The sequence below is a fragment of the Aegilops tauschii genome, chromosome 6 (assembly GCF_002575655.3).
Source record: "Aegilops tauschii subsp. strangulata cultivar AL8/78 chromosome 6, Aet v6.0, whole genome shotgun sequence".
Classification (NCBI taxonomy): Eukaryota; Viridiplantae; Streptophyta; class Magnoliopsida; order Poales; family Poaceae; genus Aegilops; species Aegilops tauschii.
Genome location: NC_053040.3, coordinates 464,169,217 through 464,192,246, shown reverse-complemented (window position 1 = coordinate 464,192,246; position 23,030 = coordinate 464,169,217). Strand labels below are relative to the sequence as shown.

Below are 23,030 nucleotides of genomic sequence, written 5' to 3'. Positions count from 1 at the left end.
GAACAACGTGAGATGGTTATCATTACCCGGGCACGGTCTTGAAAGCCGGTAGATTCGACTGCATAGAATCACCGGAAGAAGGGGAAGTCTCCTGATAATTTGAGTCAGAAGAATTAAGCGGTTGGCGTATAACACCCGCAAAAGGATGAAAAGGGTACAATTTTGTGATCACCTCGGTCCGGCGTTTCCTTGATGCATCAGGTAACCCGGAGGAGAGGTCAGTGTCCTTGTTGGTCCGGGTATGCCGCCGGCTCTCATGAACCTGTCGCTTCAAAATAAATTGAGGATCTTGGTAAGCTAAAGGATGGGAAAAGCTTACTTTCCGGGTTACTCTTCGGGTTTTCAGCCGTGGCAAGGGCTCCGAGTCGGAGGAAAGTATTGTTACCTCTTCAACCACCGGGTTACTGGCTCCGGTGTCCTCCTGATAAACAACATTGATAAGGCGAACAGAACTAAAACAACAAGTATAACAAGAGCTTACAGGTTTAGGAATTACCTCAGACTCGGAGCTGTCACTTAGCTGCAACAGCTCCGAAGCAGTGGGCCTACTTCCCTTCTTATGGGGAGCGGCTTTCTTGGGGGCTTTCTTCGCCTTTCTGGCCTTCTTCGCCGCGTCATGGTCATACTTGACCCGCCAGAACTTGTCGTCAGCCTGAAAAATACAATGATGATTTATTAAAGATCCAGATGAAGGTTATCTGTGGACAAAGATAAAATGTTTAAAGCAGTGGCTTACCGCTGGGGCTGGGTTGGTTTTGCAGAAGGGGGCTAACCCGGTCCTCCCGCAGTCTGCCAGGCTCTCGTTCAAGAGAGCCTTGGTCATCTCCTCTGCAACATCTTCCGGAAGATCATTGCGGCTGTGTCTCTGGGGGTCATCCTTTTGTCCTGTGTACTCGCACATTAAGCCGGGACGGCGGCTTAATGGGATCACCCGCCAGGAGATCCAGACCCGGACCAGATCGATTCCGTTGAGACCATTTCCCAAAAGAGCCTTGATCTTGTTTATGGTGGGGAGTAGAGGCTGGCGCTCCGCTTGCGTCAGCTTGTCAGACAGTGGGTGTGTTGACTCCAGACGAGAGGGGCGAAAGCCGGCCAACGGACTTTCATCAGCCGGCGACGTGTCTTGGCAGTAGAACCACGTCAGATTCCAATCTTTGGGGTGGCTTGGCGGCTCTGCGTATGGGAAAAGGCAGTCCCTTCGCCGCTGGATGGAGATGCCACCTAACTCCAGACTTGGCCCATTGGCGCACTCATTCTGACGGTTCAAGTAAAAAAGCTCTCTGAAGAGCAGCAGACTAGGTTCTTCTCCAAGGTAAACCTCGCAGAATACTTGGAAGTTGCAGATGTTGGACACTGAGTTGGGTCCTATGTCCTGAGGCCGCAGGTCGAAGAAGTTTAGAACGTCTCTGAAAAACTTTGAGCCGGGCGGTGCGAAGCCCCGGCTCATATGATCCGCAAAAATCACTACCTCCCCGTCCTTTGGTTGTGGTCTCTCTTCTGACAGATCAGGGGCACGGTAGGACATGACGTCCTTCTTGGGCAGATATCCAGACTTGACAAAATCTGCTAGGGTCTCACTGGTGACATTGGACCTCATCCAGTTGCAAGTGATGGAAGCTTTGGGAGCTTTGGGAGGCATGGTGAAAGTCGGCAGTCTAGGACAAAAGGAAAACGTCCGGATTAATTATAAGCCGGAGGAAATCTACAGTTCAAAGTCAAGGTGGCGGCTTGTGAAGGGGACTAATGGTATATACCTAAGTACAGCGGGTTATTCAAGCCGTAGAGGTATTAAGAGTAATTTGATTGTCTACGGCCTTATCACAGCTGAGCCGGACAATTTTATGGCGCATAATTTTCTTTAAACCGGAAATGTAAGCCGCCGTGATTCAATGATTGCAGTTTTTTACTAAGTGTGGTAAAACAGGTTTCACACATTGTAGTAACTATTTTGGATCAAAATGGTCGGGCAAAAGAAAAGTTTCTAGACCTAGAAACAGACGCGAGGAAGTTCTTAAGCTCGAACAAGGCTCTTATGCAGTAAAACGAGGCTTACTTGGATTTGAGATGAATGCTAAACAGCCGCCGCACTAGTTCTACCTTATACTAAGATAAAAAAGAGGCAGTAAAATTCAAATCTACTGCGGGCCGCGAGGAACTACGAAGAACAGAGGAAGAACTGTGAAGCCCTAGTGCGGATCTGCCCTATGGAGTAGCGAGGACTCACCGATGCTGAAGAGGAGCGGAGGTTGTCGCCGTTTGTCTGGACCGAGTCAGGGTGATGCAGCGGCCGAGGTTGACGAAGACCGGGGCGAGGCGGCGGCGGCAGAGTTCGAGCTCGAGTAGAGGAGTAGTGGCGCGAGGAGGAAGAAGGGTGGCGGAGAAGCCCGTCGGGCCGGCCTATTTATAAGGGTGAGCTCATAAGTGGGCGCGAGAATCAAGGAGACCACGGCGTGGTTATCTCCCCACGAAACGCCTCGATTTTTGGGATGACAGTAAAGGTAAAGATCCGTTGCGGATCTGGCGGAGTAAAAAACGGGCTTAATGGAAGATGACGTCACGGCGGATTATCCGGAGTCCAGAGGATGACGTCACGCCGGGTTATGGCCTTCACACAATTGTAAGCCGGCGATTTTCTGTCGAAAGGATTGAAGATTGACATGAGCCGGCTCAAATCAATCTGGGGCCTAATGTTGAGGATATAGACCTTAGAGTCACCCGCCAGGAGGGGCCGGGTTACTCTAATGGTCATTGCCAGAAGCCCGACGCCAAGCTTAAAGACGGTGGGCCGAAGATGGGCTTAAGACCCGGATATGGCTTAAGGCCCGTAGTTACAATCATTATTATGGTAGAACTTGTAGTGTAAGGCAGAATAGTTAAGAGTCCGAGCCGGACACTCTTATGAGCCGGCCGGGACTCTGAGAGCTGTAGGGCGTCAGCCTCCCTATATAAAGGGACGACCCGACAGCGGCTTAGGGACAAGAACAATCTCGTCGAGAGCCAGGCATAGCAGTTAAGCTCCCTGGTCATCGAAACCCTAATCAATACCACCGAAAACTGGACGTAGGCTTTACCTTCACCGTAAGGGGCCGAACCAGTATAAACCCTCGTGTTCCTTGTCCCGCTTAACCCCTTCGAGCTTCCTAGTAGCGATGGCTCCACGACTAAGTCCTAGCCCGAGGACATCTGCCGTGACAATTCCACGACACCCCCCCCCAACCCTAGGCGCATGGGCCCTAGGGGGGAATGGCGCCCAGCCCACTTAGGGGCTGATTCCCTTCTACCTACAGCCCATAAGGCCCTCCGGGGCAGGTGGACCCTCTCGGTGGACCCCCGGAACCCCTCCGGTGGTCCCGGTACAATACCGGTATACCCCCGAATATTTCCGGTGACCGTATGATGACTTCCCATATATAAATCTTCACCTTCGGACCATTCCGGAATTCCTCGTGACGTCCGGGATCTCATCCGGGACTCCGAACAACATTCGGTAATCACATACAAATCTTCCTTATAACCCTAGCGTCATCGAACCTTAAGTGTGTAGACCCTACGGGTTCGGGAATCATGCAGACATGACCGAGACAGCTCTCTGGCCAATAACCAACAGCGGGATCTGGATACCCATGTTGGCTCCCACATGTTCCACGATGATCTCATTGGATGAACCACGATGTCGAGGATTCAAGTAATCCCGTATACTATTCCCTTTGTCAATCGGTACGTTACTTGCCCGAGATTCGATCGTCGGTATCCCAATACCTCGTTCAATCTCGTTACCGGGAAGTCACTTTACTCGTTCCGTAATGCATGATCCCGTGACCAACTACTTAGTCACATTGAGCTCATTATGATGATGCATTACCGAGTGGGCCCAGAGATACCTCTCCGTCATACGGAGTGATAAATCCCAGTCTCGATTCACGCCAACCCAACAGACACTTTCGGAGATACCTGTAGTGCACCTTTATGGCCACCCAGTTATGTTGTGACGTTTGGTACACCCAAAGCATTCCTACGGTATCCGGGAGTTGCACGATCTCATGGTCTAAGGAAATGATACTTGACATTAGAAAAGCTCTAGCAGACGAACTACACGATCTTGTGCTATGCTTAGGATTGGGTCTTGTCCATCACATCATTCTTCTAATGAGGTGATCCCGTTATCAATGACATCCAATGTCCATGGTCAGGAAACCGTAACCATCTATTGATCAACGAGCTAGTCAACTAGAGGCTCACTAGGGACATGTTGTGGTCTATGTATTCACACATGTATTACGATTTCCGGATAACACAACTATAGCATGAACAATAGACAATTATCATGAACAAAGAAATATAATAATAACCATTTTATTATTGTCTCTAGGGCATATTTCCAACATTGGGCACCTAGGTGGCCCCCTCTGATATTTCTTTTCTCCAATAATTTTTATATATTCCAAAATAAATCTTCGTGAAATTTTAGCTCATTTGGAGATGTGCAGAATAAGTATCTCTGACGTAGTTTTTTCAGGTCCAGAATTCCAGCTGGCGACAATCTCCCTCTTTAAGTAAATCTTGCAAGAGAGAAAAGACATTAGAATCGCTCCACAAAGTTTATATTGGTTAAAAACACTATAAATAATAGTAGTAAAACATGATGCAAAATGTACGTATCAATTCCCCCAAGCTTAGACCTCGTTTGTCCTCAAGCGAAAGCCGATATCTATAAACATGTCCACATGTTTTAGAGAGAGAGAGAGAGAGAGGTCGATAAAAACAAAATACAGACATAATAGCATCATGATCATTATTATAATAGCAATAAACTTTATCACAAAACTTCTCATGAGCAAGTAACAATTCATCACAACATCAAAGTATAAGGAATAAAGTTTCTTAAAAACTAACAAACTATGTTCTCAGTCAACAATGCAATTGCAATTCATCATCTTTTCAGGGTCTCATGTCGGAGCTTTATTTAGCAAGTCCACATACTCAACCATCATTAGTCCTCTATGATTGCTAACACTCACACCATATATATGGAGCAAAAGGTTTCAGCCGGACACATAGAAAGATAGGGGCTTATAATTTCGCTTTTCAACCTATTCACCTCAAGATTGATGTCAACAATAATAACTCATGATCACTCATATCCAACTAGATATATGTGTCTAGATTTTTCCCCACCACATGATGCTTGCAAAAGAGAAAAATAAAAGGAATAGAGGAGAACACTGTTGACCCAGAATATTAGCAGTCGAATTCTCACAAACAAGTGGTTCAAATTTTCTAGAATCATTCATACAATTCATGTAAGACCATACCATAAAATTGCATGTCAAAAAGCACAAGAATGCGGCACCAATAAAGAACATTCATAAAATGGCCACAATCCTCAAGGAATAAGATCACTATCGCCCAAATCATTCATAAAAGAACTAGTGTCTTCTCTCTTTTTTTGCGAATGTAAAAGAACTAGTGTCTTTGGAAAACACAAAATGGTAACCATGAACATAAAAGAACTTTCTACTCTCTTTGGTGCTCCACTCCCACTAGCGCTATGTTCAGCACTTCAGCTACAGCTGCACCAGATCTTTTCCTCTGTTCATCTGTCTTTTTCTTCTCTTCAGCTGCTATTATTCTCTTCTTTTCAGCTGCTCTTTTCTTCTCTTCAGCTGCAACCCTTCTAGCTTCAGCTGCAACCTGCCACGCTTCTTCTGCAGCTCTCTTCTTTTCAGCAGCAGCAATCTTCCTTGCTTGTGCTTGTTCTGCCTTTTGCTCTAACTCCTCCTTTCTTTATGACTCAGCTTCCTCCAGTTCTCCCATGACACCATCAAACTTTGCTTGGTCAACAAACTCTCTGTAGCCCGTCGCTGCCTTGAGCTTTAACTGTCTCATAACCTCTAATTTCCCTTGCAGGCTTACCCTTTTTGTGCCAGTGGTTGGTGGAATAGGCCTCTGGTTCATCTTTTCCGCGTGTGATGTGATGAAGGCAGAGCGTGACAGAGGTTCATGGACAGTTGATCTCTGAGATTGCTTCTCTCTACATGTGCAGAAATCACCTCAAATTCTCAATGTTCTCAACATCAACAACAGCCATGGCAACTGGAAAGATACAATCATTTGGGTCAAGCCCTATTGTTGTTAATATCTGGCAACCCTATTTGGTCTTCATGTGACACCAGCTAAGAATCCTCTTTTGCAAGCATGAAAAGAGAAGTAACAACTCCTAAACCTTCTCTGTGCATCTATGTTAAGATAAAAAGTGCTACCTGGTTTTGTTTTCCTAAGTTCATGTCCAAACTTCCAGAGGTGACTGTATTGAGCTTTCTTATCCCCATAAATAATATCCATTGTCAATTTCCTTGCTCTCCCAAGTTTGCATCTGTTAGGGGTCAAGTTCCACTCTTTTTGCACTGTCCTGGTAAAGTTCCTAAAGTCATCTTATCATCTGCTCTATACGATTCTATAGATTTCTCAACCAAGAACTTGCAAGTGAAAGCCTTTACATTCCACTTCTTCTGACAAGTGTGTCTTCACTTGAAATGCTTTGCTTCTGTTGTCATAGGCAGCCCACAAATACCATGGGCAACCTTCTCCACATCTTGCCCCAATCCTTTTCCCTATTGTTCTTAGGCATGCTGACATATATACTCTGGTCCTCAGCAAATCAACATTTGGAAACAGTTAGCCAACATGGAATTTAGGATTTTGCATACCTCCATCTTCAAAAGTCTTGAATTTGAACTGAATTATCTCATCATCAGGATCAGGTGCATTGAGCTCTTCGTCCAAATCTTCTTCTCCCTCCAATACTTGCTTTACCTTTCCTTGTGGATCAGCATTTCCCTTCCTTCTGATTCTGCAGTGTCATCAATATTATGGTCACGCAAGTCGTCATCACCATCTTCTATGTCATAATCTGAATCCTGAATATCCGGATCATAATCCCTCGCCACAACAAAGAAGCACCAAACAGTCACACTAACAACAAGGCAGCTTTGGCGCAGAGGGCGTGCTACGAAAGAGAAATATGCAGGTTGGCACCGTAGAGTAACACCAAGCCGAACCACCCATCGCTCGTCATCGTCACTGCATGGGCCCTGCCGCCGTAGCTCCAACTCCACAACAAAAAACAGACCTCAAAGATCTGCGAACGTGCCTAAGAGTCAACTACCGCAACCATGCCATAAACCCATTGTTGTTGTTTTTTTTTGAGAAAAGTATACTTTTCGTCCCTCAACTCTTGATGAAGTCTAAATTTGGTCCTTCAACTACTAAACCGGACAACTAGCACCCCAACTCCTGAAACCAGACAAGCTAAGTCCCTCTCCCGATTGCACGATTATGTGGCATGGTTTTGATTGGGTCTGTGTCCACGCGGCAATCCCTAGCGGATCTTGTTCTTCCTTCCTGTTCTAATTCGGCTGGGCATTTTGTCGAGCAGTTGACGTGCGTGTTGCAGCAGGAGGAGGACATGGGCGTGGAAGCCTCCGGCGAGGTGGGTCTGGTTCTTGGCGACCTCCGTAAGGCTGCTACGGCTCGCGTCCCCCAGCGCACCGCCCACGCCGCCGACGTTGACACCGAGATCGTGCTCTGGCGACACGAACACGTTTGTACCGTGCCGGGCTCACCAGCGCGAGGACGACGGCAGTAAAGTCTGCATGTCGCTGGCGCGGGAGCTCATGGCGGTGACCGGCGACGCGCTCAAGACCACGTGCGCATCCGACAGCATACACTCGCCCGCTCCAGGTGCTCTTTCCCTCAGCTCTCGCGCTCGCGCTCGCTCCACCCAACAGCCATGGCGAGCTGATTGCAGCGCCGAGCGTAGTGGCAGCCGTGGCGTCCTCCGGGTTGCTCAAGCAGCTCGGCCACTTGCCGGTCACATCGACGCTGCACTCATACTTGTAGTCTTGTACAGCAAGGACGAGAAGCTCAGACTACTCCGCGCGGTCTCTGCGTCGGGAACCCAGCCAGCAAGTCATGGCCCTGCTCGGCTACTACGTCGCCGGACCCGACCGCGTCGGCGCGTCCTTGTCTACGAGCTCCTCGAACAAGGCAGCCTCAACGCCCGCCCACTCCCATGGCCGCTGTCGGCCACCGCTCGAGCTACCGCACCGCTGTCGTCTGCCCTGCCCTGCTGCCAAGTTGCTCGTCGACACCCACCCGCGCCTTGGCCAGGCTCACCGTGCCGAGACATCTTTGGACCTGCTGACCGTCGCCACCGCAGCCGTGCGTTGCCCAAGCTTGCCGTGGTGAACAGTCCTCGGCACCATTGGCCATGCCGATGCGCGTACGAGAAGCCGGAGGTGCCGGAGGAGATCCTGATGGGTGTTATCCTGGACAGCAGCATGGCCCATGCGAGCGGCACGCACAACACCATGAGCGCTGCAAGTGTTTTCTTCTCTTTGTACCTCTAAAACCTTGGCCACGTTTCACTTTGTACTGGTAAAACCATGTTGATTCAGCGTGGATACGGCTCTAGGACAAAACTTATCCGGTTTAAAGAGTTTAGGGTGCAAGTTGTCCGGTTTTATAGTTGAAGGACCAAATCTAGACTTCGCTAGAAGTTGAGGGACGAAAGTATACTGTTCTCTTGTTTTTTTGAGCTACAAACCCATTGTTGTTGCCAAACAAACCACCGACGACCAACGCCAACCACAAGAACCCCCAGCCGGAATCAACTCCAAAGCGACGCCCCCAGCCCAGGAAATAAGATGTCACGTGATGACATTGTCGCCAAGACTCCCAAACCGCAGGGGGTACAAGAAGAAGCATTTCACTCAAAAGTTGGCAATATTCACTACACGCATATCTCTCATTAATTTTTAAGGAGATGATTATCCCACAAAAAGGAAATACTTAAGGCTGAAGGCACAAAGGTCTCTTTAAAACTGTAGAGGACTGTTAGTCAATGGGACAGCAAACAGGCTAGGGATGTTTCTCTGAGGACAGCGCACCAACCGGCAACACTCTCATTGACCATGGCACAAGATGTCATTGATGGTAGAACTAGTTTACACAAACTGAGAAACCCTGCACATTCTACCTCATATATTCATCCTGCCTTCATATATTCACTAATTCACGATGTAGCGAGTACATGGATATAAAGCCTCAGTAAGGGCACTACAGTAAGGACCAGTACAGGAACATACACTAGTCAAGAAAGAAGATACACGCTAGCAGCCACAACGAGGGCACTACAGGAACACATCAGAGCTGAACAACAATGATTAGAACCCTCAACAGGGCAGAAGAAGTATACGAATGACAAAACAATTTCAGACCGACACAAAAAGAAGTTGGTGGTCTAGACTTGGATGTGCTATCAGAGCAACTCCCACTTATCAGGATCCAGAGGTATTTCTGACGCCTCGATTTGGATGTCCTTCGCCCAGTAGCCATCATAACCGTTGGAACGCATGAGAACTTTGTCGCAGAGGACAGAGTCGTGCCTTAGGAGAAGCAACTGACCACCTGCAAGTAAGTTGAGGTCTATGTCGACTCCAGGTTGATAGAACACCAGTCCAGTTGCATCGACATCTTCACCATTCCTCCACGGCATTAGCCTTTGCATCACTTGAAGTTAAAGCAGCTGTTGCATTCACAGCAAGCCGCGTCCTCTCAAGGATAACCAGATAAGCCAAATAACAACACTTGCTAAGAGCAAGCCATTTTTTGACAAGAAAGAAAAAGCGACGGGGCAAAAGCTCCTGTTTGAAACCCTGGATATTCGCTACATTCCATTCCTGGATAACCCAAAACCTCCGGCCTTCAGAGACCAAAACATAAAGGGTCGCCAACATGATATACCCATACTGGGTAGCAGCCTGCTCAGGGTTCTTGCTAAGCTTCTCCAGAAAAGTAACCATCTGAGGGACAATGCCAACTCCAAGCCTGACCTTGTCGCTGTCAAAATTTCAATTCAGATAAACATCAATCCACCACAAGAAAAAGTGTCAACGCATTAAATGCAGTGGAAAAAAACAGAAGGAACTTACAGATGCGCATAAGCTGGACCATACTTGGTTGGATGCACTGGCTGAAACCTTGCGGCCAGCTTGGCCCCACCAAAGTGACAAAAATGTACTGTTGCCTTCTTAACTTTAGGCGGGATAAATCTGGACGCAACAGCATATCCACTATAATCCTCCACTAAAACTTCTGCCACAGCTCTATCTGACTCTCGATGGAAAGGCACGATGTGATGACTCGTGTCCTCAATCTGTGAAATCAATATTTGCTATTAGCACTAATTTGAAAAAACAAATACCAATAGTAGATTAGGTCAGAAATTCACATTCTTCGGTGTTGCCGGAGTAACTGGTACTTCGATAAGAGTGCCATCTCTCAACCTTCCAGGCACTCTTAATGAAGAGATATTGAGTGAACGTGCATTGCTTTCCGCATAGTACGCAGTTAGTTGTTCAGAAGATGGATCTGCAGACAGATTGATGCAGAAGACATCACGAATGGACCTCTGCCTGTTCTGAGGACTATTGGCTCTCTCCTCTGTAAGGGCATGTGCATGACGCTCAGCGGCGATAAATGCATCCATGTCAAGTAGTGACTGGTTTCGGTGAATTTCAGCGGCCATTAGTAAGAACCTGCTACATAGAAGCACAGCATAAATCAAAATGCAACGAACAGTTTTGACCACTGTTCCACAAAGGATAACATTCATTCAGAATATAAGAAAAACTAAACCCTCAGGACGAAGCCAACAAATAACTTTAAATCACACCATAAGGCTCTAAATGGCCACATTACAGAGAGAAAAGACCGCATAAGCAAAATGGAACAAAACACTGCAGATACAGAGGGTTGGTTACTTAAAAGCAGATCATGCAACAACCTAAAAGAAAGTTTCCATGCACTTTCAAAACAGAACACCAAGTTTTCATTAAATTAAAGCAGATAAATGTTTCCGAGCAAGTCCAGTTACTTCATAAAGATTCAAACAGATTCAACAAGTGGGAAAAAAGTATTATACAGTTCAGACAAGCAAGGGAGATAAATGTTTTCTAGCAAGTTCAACAAGACATGAAGTCCGGTTACTTTCATAAAAGTTCAGGCAGATTCAACAAGGGTATATAGTTCAGACACAAGCAAGGCAGGAGAGATAGGAACAACTTGTATATCCAAAACTAAATTTTCAGCATGGAGCAAACAAATAACATTAGATCACACCATGAGGCACTAAACCACACAAGCAGAATAAACTCAAAACCCTGCAGGTATTGGGGGGTTGGTTACTTCAGAGTATCAAGCAACAAATTAGATAAAGTTTTCTTGCATGTTCAAAACAGAACAGCAAGTTTGGTTACTCCACAGCAGATCAAGTTTGCATTTATGGGAGAAAAAGGATTATCATGCAGGTTCAACAGATAAAATCAGGAGAGACAGAAACAACACCTGAAAGGACTTCTAAATGCATATAATATTGCCAGCCTTCAGGACACAGCCTACAATGGGGAGAATCGCACCACAAGGCAGGCACCACATTTCACGTTTGATAGCAGACAGGAAGAAAACATAGAAGATTGCAGAATTCACTCAAAACACCTTGGACGGCCACAAATCCAGTAGACTAGACAGTAGACACCTATATTTATGAAACTAGCATGAGTAGATCTGCAAAAGGGAATGCATATTGGACAAACATAGAGGTTCAACAGTACAAGTCGAGATTGGGACAACTTGTACTCCAATAGGACCTCCCAAACACAGATAATACTGTCATCCAAAACTGAACTTGCAAGATGGAGCCAACAAGTAACATTAAAGCACACGTACTAAATGATGCATTGGAGAAACAAAAGACTACAGTACAGCAGCTCCAGTTACTCCTACTTCACAGAGGTTCAAACAGATCCAACAAGTGCATTTATGGGGAAAAGGGATTATTTTGCATGTAGGCTGCAACGAATTTAAGGTGGTAATCAGGATAAATGCGCATAATAGTACCATGCAACAAATTTAAGTCACATCATCCATTCTACACAAAAGCACATAGCAGCATTCAGGGGTAATCGCACCACAAGGCAGCAAATTTTACATTTTACAGGAGACTGAATACCAGAGATAGCAAAGTGCACTCAAACCCAAATGACCACTAGGACGGCTCAACAGATCAGACGCCTGTATTTATGAAATTAACACGGGAGCAGATGTTGGTGATTTTTTTACGCAACATACAGAACAGAAGATGCTGCCCGAACGCACATTGTTTCTGGTGTCTCCAAACCCTAGACCAGACTCCGAACGATTCAACCAAGGGGGTTCTAGGGAAACATTAGGAATAACTTGAACATCCAAAACTAAATTTTCAGGATGGAGCAAACAAATAACATTAGACCACACCATGAGGCACCAAATGACACAATCTAGAAACAAATGACCACAAGCAGAATAAACTCAAAACCCTGCAGGTATTGGGTGGTTGGTTACTTCACAGAGGATCAAGCAACAAACTAGATAAAGTTTTCTTGCACATTCAAAACAGAACAGCAAGTTTGGTTACTTCACAGCAGATCAAGTTTGCATGATGAGAAAGACATGATTGTGTCTGATCAAGTTTGGTGACAACACCCGAAAGGACTTCTAAACGCATATAGCCTTGAGGACACAGCCTACAATGAGGTAAACTGCACCACAAGGCAGCACATTTTATGTTTGATAGCAGACAGGAAGAAAACGTACCAGATTGCAATATTCACTCAGAACACCTTGGACAGACTCAAATCCAGTAGTTTAGACACCTATATTTATGAAAGTAGCATTAGTACATCTGCAAAAGGGAATGCATTTTGGATAAAACAGAGGTTCAACAATACGGCAAGTCAACAAGCTCAACAAGTGCATCAACGGTAAACAGTTCAGTCACAAGAAGGGCAACCAAGAGAGATTGGAACAACTTGTACATCCAATAGGACTTCCTAAATACAGATAATAGTGCCATCCAAAACTGAACTTGCAAGATGGAGCCAACAAGTAACAGTAAAGCACATGTACTAAATGACACATTGGAGAAATAAAAGACAACAGTACTGCAGCTCCAGCTACTTCACATAGGTTCAAACAGATCCAAAAGTGTGCTAATGGGGGAAAGGGGATTATTATGCAGATTCAGAAATGTAGGCTCCAACGAATTTATTGTGGTAATAAGGATAAATGCAGATAACAGTGCCATGCAACAAATTTAAGTCACATCAGCTGTCTACACAAAAGAACATAGCAGCATGCAGGGTCATCACACCACAAGGCAACAAATTTTACATTTTACAGGAGAAAGGGAAACAGCATACCAGAGATAGCAAAGTGCACTCAAACCCAAATGACCAGCAGGACGGCTCAAGAGATAGCAAAGTGCACTCAAACCCAAATGACCAGTAGGGCGGCCCGACAGTTCAGACGCCTGCATTTATGAAATTAACACGGGAGCACATCAGCAGATGTTGGGTGATTTTCTTTTTAGGAAACATACAGGGCGGAAGACCCTGCGACAACGCACCTTGTTCTCGTGATTCCAAACCCTAGAGCAGGCTCCGAACGGATTCAACCAAGGGGGTTCTAGCGAAACATCAGGCGTAGATCAGCAGAAAGTTCAGAGTAATCATGGGAGGGTTGGGAGATGAAGCATATCAGAGAGGAACGCACCTTCTGGTTGCCTTCTTCCAGTGGGTTCGCTGCTAGCCTTCTGCAGGTGGACTCGCGGCTAGCCTTCTGCGGGTGGACTCGCGGATTGCCTTCTTCCAAACCCTAGGAACGAGATTTCAGAAGATTCAAGCATGAGGGTTCCACGGGATCGGCAGGAGTAGATCATCGACCGTTCTAGGGAACCATGGAGAAGGGGCGGGAAGGGGAATGCTGCGCACGCACCTTCTTGCCTTCTCCCTGTGGCTTCTCTGTTCGCCTTCCGCCGGTGGATCCGCCGTTCGCCCGCAGCCGCCGCCGTCGCTCTTCGGAGGAGGAGGAGGGAAGATTGCGAGAGCGAAGCAGGAGCCGCCACCCAGGTCGCTTCGATTGATAGAAGAGGTCGGGCCGTTGCGAAGGGCTTTTGATGCTGGGCCGGTGCAGAGTGCACCATCCCAGCTCGGCCGACGAGGAGGGCAGCTCGGCCGGAAATGGGCTTCCATGGCATAGTGGACCAGAAACCCACCTGGCATTCTTTGTGGATGGTGCATTGTAGTGCAGATAGGCCCATTCAGTGCAGAAGTCCTGGGTCGATCTGCAGGGTACACGGGATTTGTGTTAGTAAAAGCTCTTAGTAAAATCATCCTGTCAGACGCAAAGTTAGCTATGAAATTTATCAAAGGGATTGAATCCCCTCGTTAAAACTGGCTCATGATCGAGGGGGATTTTGTAACAGGTGAATTGAATCCCCTTGTCAAAACTCCCTCAAGATTGAGCAGGATTTTATGGAATCACGCTCAATCTTAAGCGAGTTTTGACAAAGGATTCGAAATCCTAACCCGGTCAAATCAACTTCAATCTTTAGCAAGACTTTAACAAGGGAATTGAATCCCCTTGTCAAGGTCCAAGATTGAGCGGGATTTTAAGGAGAGGATTCCCGTCCCCTGGTAAAAATCCCGCTCAACCGAATCGACGCCAACCCGAACCACCTTGGGAAGATTAAAAGGGTTTCCTGACTGGTAAGAGAATTGCAATTCTCTCCATCCCAGCGGATCTATGGAGCACTTACGGATTGAGTACCAAACGGGGATCGGAGAAGGGTACACGGAGACCCACGATCCGAACAATCTGCGGTTTGAAATCGAGGTAGCACCTGCAAAGATGCAGCAAAGGATTCGTATGGAACTGATGGAGGAGTCTTACCGTTCAAAAGAGAAGCACCCATGGCGTCCAGGTTCACGAGGGCGCGACCTACAAGAGAAGAGGACCTTTGTGCCGGGGGCAAGGGGAATTTTTCGATTTATAAAGGAGAGGACGACGAGGAGATTAGCTGCCTGTACCTGGCCACTTCAGGCGGTAATTTAACAACGCGTATCACGCCGCGTGGCCCCACATCCACAATGACACTACGCATATATAGTATATATCAAGAAAGAAACAAGCCATAGATCTGAGATTGGGCGCACAAGCCCGCCCGCCCGACCTCCCCCAGATGGAGCCGTCCCTAGATATGGCAAAGCTGCCTCCTGATTTGCCGGTGTTGACGGGTCGATGTTCTCGGTTATTAGAGCAATTGTTGTGACGTGGTTCGTGGTTTCTGTACAGTGGTACGGGTGGTTTTCCGTGCCCTCATGGATCGCGCACGTTCGGGGCGCTCACACTCGTACCTGACGGACTCCGACTGATAAACTAGTGTCTTCCATCAGCGAGACTCATCACAGAAGAAAAACTAGTGCATCCATCTGAGCAGCTGACGGACTTGTTTTAAAAAGAAAATAAAAAAAGTGAAATGAAAATCCTGCAAGTCTACTACGTAGTTGTTCCTGCCCTTAGAGAAATGCCTAGTTGTTCCTGGAGCTGTCTTGCCAGCCCCTCATCTCGACTTTCTGTGTTTTCTCCTCTCGCAATTCATCAAGGATAAAGAGAGCGGAGTCAGGAATAACTTCATGCTTGCTCTTGCCCTTAAACTATGATGATGATCCCTCCCAGCCGTGCCTATCTTCAGCCGTAGCCGTTTTCTGCGGCACCTTGGTTTTGAACATGGACGGCGGCTCCGACCACCGTGTAATGCAAATGGAAAAGTTTTCAAGTTCTCACTGCACGCAACAAATCATGTCAAGTAAATTTAGTTATAGTAGATAAAACAAAACGATGATCTTGAAGGCCAACCTGCTTTTGGTCAGTTTGGATTCAGCTCTGCTTGATGTATTATCCTCTTTGTTCACATCATTTCAAGCCTCATCCACGAAAGACTCCCAAATCCCTAGGTTTACAATCACAATGAAATAAGAAATATATAGGTCACGAAGGTTCACTGAATACTATTAAGGGGTAGCACGCTTTGCTGCGCCGAAAAACCATGGCCTTCATCCTTAATGTTGAATACACCCACCGAGTTATAGCACTATTTTAGAAACATAAACCCATTTGTGGTTAAAGAAGTGTAAGACATATATGAGCGGTTGCAATTTGCAAGGTCTAGCGTTCTCAAACAAAAGTTGAAGCAATAAACAAGAGAAAAATAACAGCAACAATTATTTATATGAACTACATCGGTGGTAATAATAAGAAGAAAACAATAACTATGGTAATTGGTAAAATTTCAAAGCAATAGCATTGCAGTCCATACTGTCTGTTACTTTACTTTTGACATGCCAAGATTTTCCCCTTTTAGACTGGCTTCTTACTTTCTTTAACTTGGAAAGCGGAAATTTCATACTAATTAACTGGAAATGAACAATACAGAAGCAACAACTTCCTTTTAAAGAAGTAAGCAATGCAAGCATTTAGCATAATAATGATTTTAATACTACAATTGTTCAAAAATCAAAACCACACATGCTCATGCTGCACACCGTCTTTACAATTATCCAAAGCAAAAGTATAACTTATAGTATGAAAACAGCCTAGAACTACATGCCACAGACACAGTTCGAGTATGCCAAACTTGGTTCAGTTTTGATGCTTTCACGAAGGAAAGACCATCAAAAAACAAGAAATAGTAGTATAATACAGTCAGACATGCTACTTCATGAAACAGTGGACCGCAATTCGCTCATCTTACAAAGCAAAGGAGCTCAAAATCCACAATTCCACCTAGTAGGAATCAAGCACGATATGAATGCAACATCCAAGTAGGTAATACCTAAGAATCCAAAGATCAACAGAAATTAAGATAAAGTAAACTTGAAGACATTTTTCAGATAATACCTTAGCATCACTGCATATAGAAAGGACCCTCCGTGGCTCTGTCACATCCTTACTGGATGACCAACTGAGCGAGAACAACAAAGTGTAAGATGCCGAAGAAAAACATTTCAAATAAGCGGAAATGCTCGCATCAACGTCTGCAAAAGAAAATAGATTAGTCAAAATTCACATCAACATAGGTAGGTGGGCAAGCTCTCACTCTTCACAAGCATCTCCAACAACATAACTATAATAAAGAAACCTTCTTACAATTGCATGCCAAAATCTAATGGAAAGACAAAACAAAGATTGGAAAGGAGACAACAATTAAAGGAAGAGGAGGTCCGTTGTATGAAACACTCGCACTCTATGCCAACTAACTATATATGCATAGAGATAGATTAGCTCATGGATTGTACAACATTTCATCTATGCATAACAATGTATCTCATTCACACTGCAGATAATACCAAAATGCATGAAAATGAATTATGTGGGCGAATGAGTTTCGGGGCAGAAAATTGACAGGTCCACGGAAAAATAATACTTACGTAGTTATGTTTGCCAAAGAGAAACAATATTGTAGGAACAAAACAAGTTAGCCGAACATATAAATAGAAGTATAAGCCCTTTCATGATCAGTATCAAACCAGGCAACTAAAACTCAACATTAATCCATCACATAATCAATTATTTTCATTTATGTTTTTCAGATAACTGCAGTTATAATTAGAAATAACTATTCCTTGGAACCTCACTGGGTCTTCTTTTCATTTGGGTCGTCTTTTCACTTTTATGTCCCTCGTTCAGTTTCATTTCATTTCTTTGTTTTTTAAATCTTCATCAAATTTCGCCATTATACAAGGTCGTGACTACTCAGATGGAACATCATAAGAAGAAAATTATCGCAGCATCAGAACCATATATTGTTTGCATTCCTTGCGTGTATTTCCTGGTCGATTCAGCAAAGTTTATGAAACTCGCGAATCACCTTAAAAAAACATAGGCCTTCAACTCTGAATATGCAAAGAAACTGAAAGAATATAGGTGTAAAGAAACTGAAAGAATATAGGTGTAAAGAAACTGAGCACATACTTCCCACACATTTCCTCGAATCTAGCTAGTTCAGCTCGTTTTGTGAATATCCTAGTGTCCTCACGTTATACCTTTTTAAGCTCCACACGGTCTGTGTCCCCTTTATAAGCCCCACACGACCAACTTATCCTGCACACACTGGAGCTCTTTCAAACACCGCAGTATCATGTGGACAAAAATAAAGAGCAAAAATTCACATCAAGGACAAATAATAACAAACACTTAATAACTCACTGAGTTAGTTTGTTTGAAATGACACACATGAACCCTACATGCTTGCAAAAGTTTTCTGGTCTTCATATTGTTTTCCAGGAACAATCTGCATGTTAGATAGCACACAGCAAAAATCTTATAAGAAATGTTGCTTGCACATTTGATGAAGAGGTCATCAAAGAGAGTACATATTTTCTCAATTACATGTCAGTGCAGTTTAACAGCCAAGGATGCACAAATCCTCAGATTGATCGTGTGAGTTTTCTAATGGCATGGATGATTTGCTATACCATATTTTCATGCATTTGAAATAATAATACAATGTGTAAGATAAATAAGACATGCCTAAAATTAAATTGGAAGGAGCTGAAACATTTAACTAAATAGAGGAATGGTCACCCATTTATAGGTAATAGTAATGTTGCACACAGTGCGTAAAATGGATTTTATATTGGTACCACAGGACAAGAGGATAGCAGAAGTGCAGAAAATGTATTTCGGTCTATATTAAGTATTGAAGAAATCTCTCATGGAAGGCAAGTTGATTCATAAAAGTGTAAAACTATGTTCACTTGGGGAGAAGACGTCATCAAATATATTACAAAAGGCTTCTCCTAAGTCTAAATTTGCAAGTGGTCGTGTGATGCATATCTATCTGTCTAAATGTGCATGCATACTGAAAGGCTAACAAAATTTTTATTCTGAAGTTAACTGGCCCTTGCAGTATCTACCTTGTGTGCCTTCAGATTTTTTCCTCTTTAATACTAAAAACCTTGCTGGAAATGTTACACCCTCTGTTATTCTACCCACATATGTAGGATTGTCTCTTATAGCATGTCATACATCATCTGGTAAACAAACCAAAAGACGCATATTAGTACGTAAACCAAAGCCGAACCTCCAGAATCAGCATGTAGTGGCATAATACATGCCAAGGACATTGCTTGTATGGATTCACCAAGGAAAATGTTACTGTACAACAATGTCAGCTGGATGAAGTTTTTGCAAATGTAGTATGCCCATGCTCACTGAATTTGTTGTTAGTACACACAAATGGACCATAAAAAAATACATGTCGAACTATCACAACACCATTTAATATATATTTTTATACCTGATTAACTATGTAGTAGGTGTCACCTAAAACTATTTACCCAACTCTAGAGAACAACTTCTGTGACTGAAGGGCGTACTTGAATCTAGCATACCAAGTTACCAACCTATGAACATTGGTACGTAACAAATCCCAAGCTGTTCAGGATACTTCTCTTAAAAAAGAGTTATTCAGGATAGTGATCCATATCTGAATTCACTGAATATAGGGATAAATGAAACTGAAGGTTGTGCCTTGCCCCATGCCACCTAGTCCCATGTTACAAAATCAGAGAAGCTACTTCTGGCTGTTAAAAAAACAATGGTTTGTTCGCTAAAACAAAGCATTAGTACAGACTGAGAGAACTATACTTATTTTTCAACAAAATCAGATAGTATTACATCATCAAACAAGTATAGTTTTGAAAAGCACTTCTTATCAGCAAACGACAACTACAACCAGCATCAATCCAGCTAACCAGATCAATCACACAACACCCCAAATAAAACACCTACCCACATATCAAAAAACAATGAAGAGACTAATGGCTGCCTGCTAAAACCAACAACTTGTTCCCCTGGCTATTTACCAAAATCAAGAATCTGTGCAGGCTAAAAACGCAAGCATTCCCCAACAATCCAGATAACAGCGCAACAAGCACCCCTTGCCAAGGAACAACAACTACAATAGCTACCCAACCATAACAGTACGGCAAGACAAATCCCACTGAAAGAATCAAGAACCCAAGATCCACCGGCACCATCGCAGCCCAATAGAAAATTGTACAATGAAGAAGGCCCGACGGTAACGCACCATCAGTGCACCAACACTGACCCAGGTCAATGGGAAACATGATAAACGGAAAGGCAAGTACGGCATACCTTGTCGGGCCAAGAACGTCACAGCGGACGACAAGCAGACGGAATCGAGGCAAAGTAGATTTGAGGCGTACAAAGAGAAGATGCGGCAAAGGACCAGGAAGGAGGCACTGAATTGGCACACCAGCACCGACAGCAGGGCCGGAGATAACCCACCACAGCAGCCACCATTCACCACCAACAGCAGCCGCAACGTCAGCGCCGGCCAGCCAAAAGCTGTCTCCAACCCACCCCTCCTCCTGTAAACAGGCGGCCTAAACCAACTGGTGGACACGTTTCACCCGAAGCACTCCACGCCGCCACGCTGCGTATCGATTTTGACTGGCAAGACCCATGGTAGTGTGACAGTTACAAAGGGGCCCACCCACCGAAAAATCTCACCACACAGCAAGTGGTACGACCAAGTAAAAATCATCAATCGAATTCCAAATGTGAGACCTCAATTGAATGTGGAGGCTTCAACCCCGAGGGAGCTTAGTGAATTAAGGGATGTATATATATAGATACATAGCAGAAGAGGCAAACCATATGCTTGTGTATCAATAAAGAAATTTGACTGCTTGTTGCATAAGGATGTTTTGTGAATTACTGAAATCCACCTGAACCATATCTCTCCTTCCAGAAGGGGTCATTCATGTTTTGTTTGGTTTTTTATGTGGTTGTGAATTTGGATGTTTTCTTCAGTGCTGAAATATTCATGCAAATACAGGTTTCTATTTTGTACATTAATTGTTTTGCCATCCTTTTGTTACGATTTAGCACGTATAGGACATGGCCCAACCCAAACGGATATTTTGTACTTAGAAGATATGATGCACACACACACCATAACAAAAACAAAACAGAGATGAAACATTCAAAAGAAGAAAAAACAGAGATTGAAGAAGTTCTGGAGATTTCGAACTAGCTAGTGCCGGCTGGTAATGACCTGGTCAATGCAGAGAGGCTGATGAATATCTGCCAATGGCTACATGTCTGCCATACATCCATGGTCCATCAAACAGAAAGTAATCGCCAAAATAACTGTAATGCTAAGATGTGGGATATATTAATGTGGAAAGTAATAAAGAATTTAGTTAGATCAAAGAAATTTACTGATTCAATTTTCTCCTTGATGTTTTCACAAAAAAATTGACATTAATTGGTTTAATCAAGAGCTGAGAAAATGTGCTTCTTCCAGCCAAGCTAAAATTTAGGAACCTCGCCCGACCACTGGGACCAGACCCAAAGAATTAGTATGCCCAGCATGAGACCATGAAATGTACCCAAGTTAGGCTAAATCATATTGGGAAGGGGATTAGAACATCTAGTCTACACATGCACTAAAATGCAGTACGAAAGAAAAGGAAGTGCTCCGCTAATAAAACCGAACATCACATCAGTCAACCTTTTTATTAACACAAGAACATGGCACACCAGATTTGAGCGGAGCAACCGAACATGGCAAAGGCTAGATATTTGCATGGTTCTTTCTCTTAGCCAAGTCTAGAGCAAAGAAAATGGACGATGGAGCAGCATGGTCTAAGCTGAGACACATACACTAATTAGTTTATGGCAACAATAGCTTTGATATTTTCCCATTACAAAGTCATCGGACCATAGATTCTTGCTGCAAGAAAATGCATGCTTCCTACTGGATAAAAAAAGACATCCTACACTCTTTTTTGAGCTGAAACTATTTACATCCAGAGATATATACAATTGTGAATTATTTCAAGCTAACAGAATATCCGAGGAGAGGAAAAATACCGTCCTCTCGTACATGACATATAACTTTGTTTCCAAAGCTATTTTACATAGACATCAAGTCCAGAATCGTATGGTCCCACACTTGAGGATGTCATATTATACAGATAATTTCTAAAATCGAGAACATATTTGAAAGAAAGCAGGCATCCTCTTCTAGCACTCCATATTTACAGATCAAGAAAGGATTCCGACAGATTTTCAAGCCATGGGGAACATTAATTTCTGAAGATAATGTACCAGTAGACATTGCACATGTATTAAGTCAGCAGGTGGGAGGGGAGGGGGGAGGGGAAGGACGAAATATTACCTCAGCTCCGGTTGAAGACGGAGCTCATTCCCCATTTCCGCTCGCCTCCTCAAGCACCACCGGGACCAGAGCCCCTACCTCGCGCGCGACCCTGGCCGATTCCTCCCCTATGCTGACTGCCTCCTCGAGGAGCGCCTGGGCTTCTTCCCCACGTGGTTTAATACATCCAGGAGCCGCCTGCTCAATCAATCGATCCGTCCGGCCATGGCGTGCCGGGGTTTCTTCTAATGCATCCTCAAGCTGCTCAACCTCTTCGTCATGGACAAGGACTCCTGCGACGGCGCCGCCGTCGAAGCAGGCCCCGAGCAGCTCGAGGAAGAAGCCGCACCGTGGGATCGGCGCGGGAAGGGGGCGCAGCCGTTGCTTCGGACACCAGGCTGTTGCGGAGCAGCCGCCGGCGAGGTCCAGCCTGGGGAAATGCAAGGGGCAGCGGCCGCGGAGAGGAGAGACCGGGGAAGCGGAGGAGGACGAGAGGAGCTGGGTGAGGATGCAGCATCGGAGGCGGAGCATGGCGGCGCGACGGCGCGGTGGCGCCGGCGGCGAGGTAACGGCTGGTGCGAGAGCTGAGAGAAAGGTGTGAGGGTTTGCGTGGTGTGGTCTGGTTCGACCTGGAAGCTAACTAAACCAAGTGACCCCATGCATCAGTGTCTCACTCTCATCTGATTATGGGCCGGACTGGGCTGGAACGACTTGTACAGTGAAGAGTTCGATAGAACTTTCGTGCCCGGAGGATAATTTGCTAGTCATAGTATACTGACTAAAAAAAAGACCCTGGTAAGTGTCACACGTCAGGTATGAGCATATGGCAACTCTGTCGATGACAAATTTAGTTACGCGAGGATGTCAACTTTAGTTGGCAAGCATGACAACTTTCGTGCTT

General features: G+C 44.9%; 1 protein-coding gene across 15 annotated transcripts; it reads right to left on the bottom strand.

The window, feature by feature from the left end:
• Window positions 1-9,031: 9,031 nt before the first annotated feature.
• Window positions 9,032-22,745, bottom strand: LOC109746790 (uncharacterized). 15 transcript variants are annotated; one of them, XM_073502499.1, is made up of 17 exons: window positions 22,151-22,745; window positions 18,855-18,971; window positions 18,145-18,229; window positions 17,982-18,048; window positions 16,837-16,973; window positions 15,796-15,889; window positions 14,967-15,722; window positions 14,830-14,877; window positions 13,873-14,221; window positions 13,651-13,752; window positions 13,505-13,563; window positions 13,299-13,408; window positions 12,694-12,752; window positions 11,407-11,596; window positions 10,292-10,598; window positions 9,993-10,216; window positions 9,032-9,900 (listed from the first exon to the last, which is right to left on the bottom strand). In XM_073502499.1, the coding sequence occupies exons 7-11, from the start codon at window positions 15,038-15,040 to the stop codon at window positions 13,549-13,551; spliced, it is 588 nt and encodes a 195-aa protein (XP_073358600.1). In that variant the 5' UTR covers window positions 15,041-15,722; window positions 15,796-15,889; window positions 16,837-16,973; window positions 17,982-18,048; window positions 18,145-18,229; window positions 18,855-18,971; window positions 22,151-22,745; the 3' UTR covers window positions 9,032-9,900; window positions 9,993-10,216; window positions 10,292-10,598; window positions 11,407-11,596; window positions 12,694-12,752; window positions 13,299-13,408; window positions 13,505-13,548. The 15 variants fall into 15 exon arrangements, with proteins under 15 accessions (XP_073358600.1, XP_073358589.1, XP_073358599.1 ...); XM_073502488.1 differs by lacking the exon at window positions 11,407-11,596 and having other exon boundaries at window positions 14,696-14,877; window positions 17,911-18,048; XM_073502498.1 differs by lacking the exon at window positions 11,407-11,596 and having other exon boundaries at window positions 17,911-18,048.
• Between the last annotated feature and the right edge of the window lie 285 nt (window positions 22,746-23,030).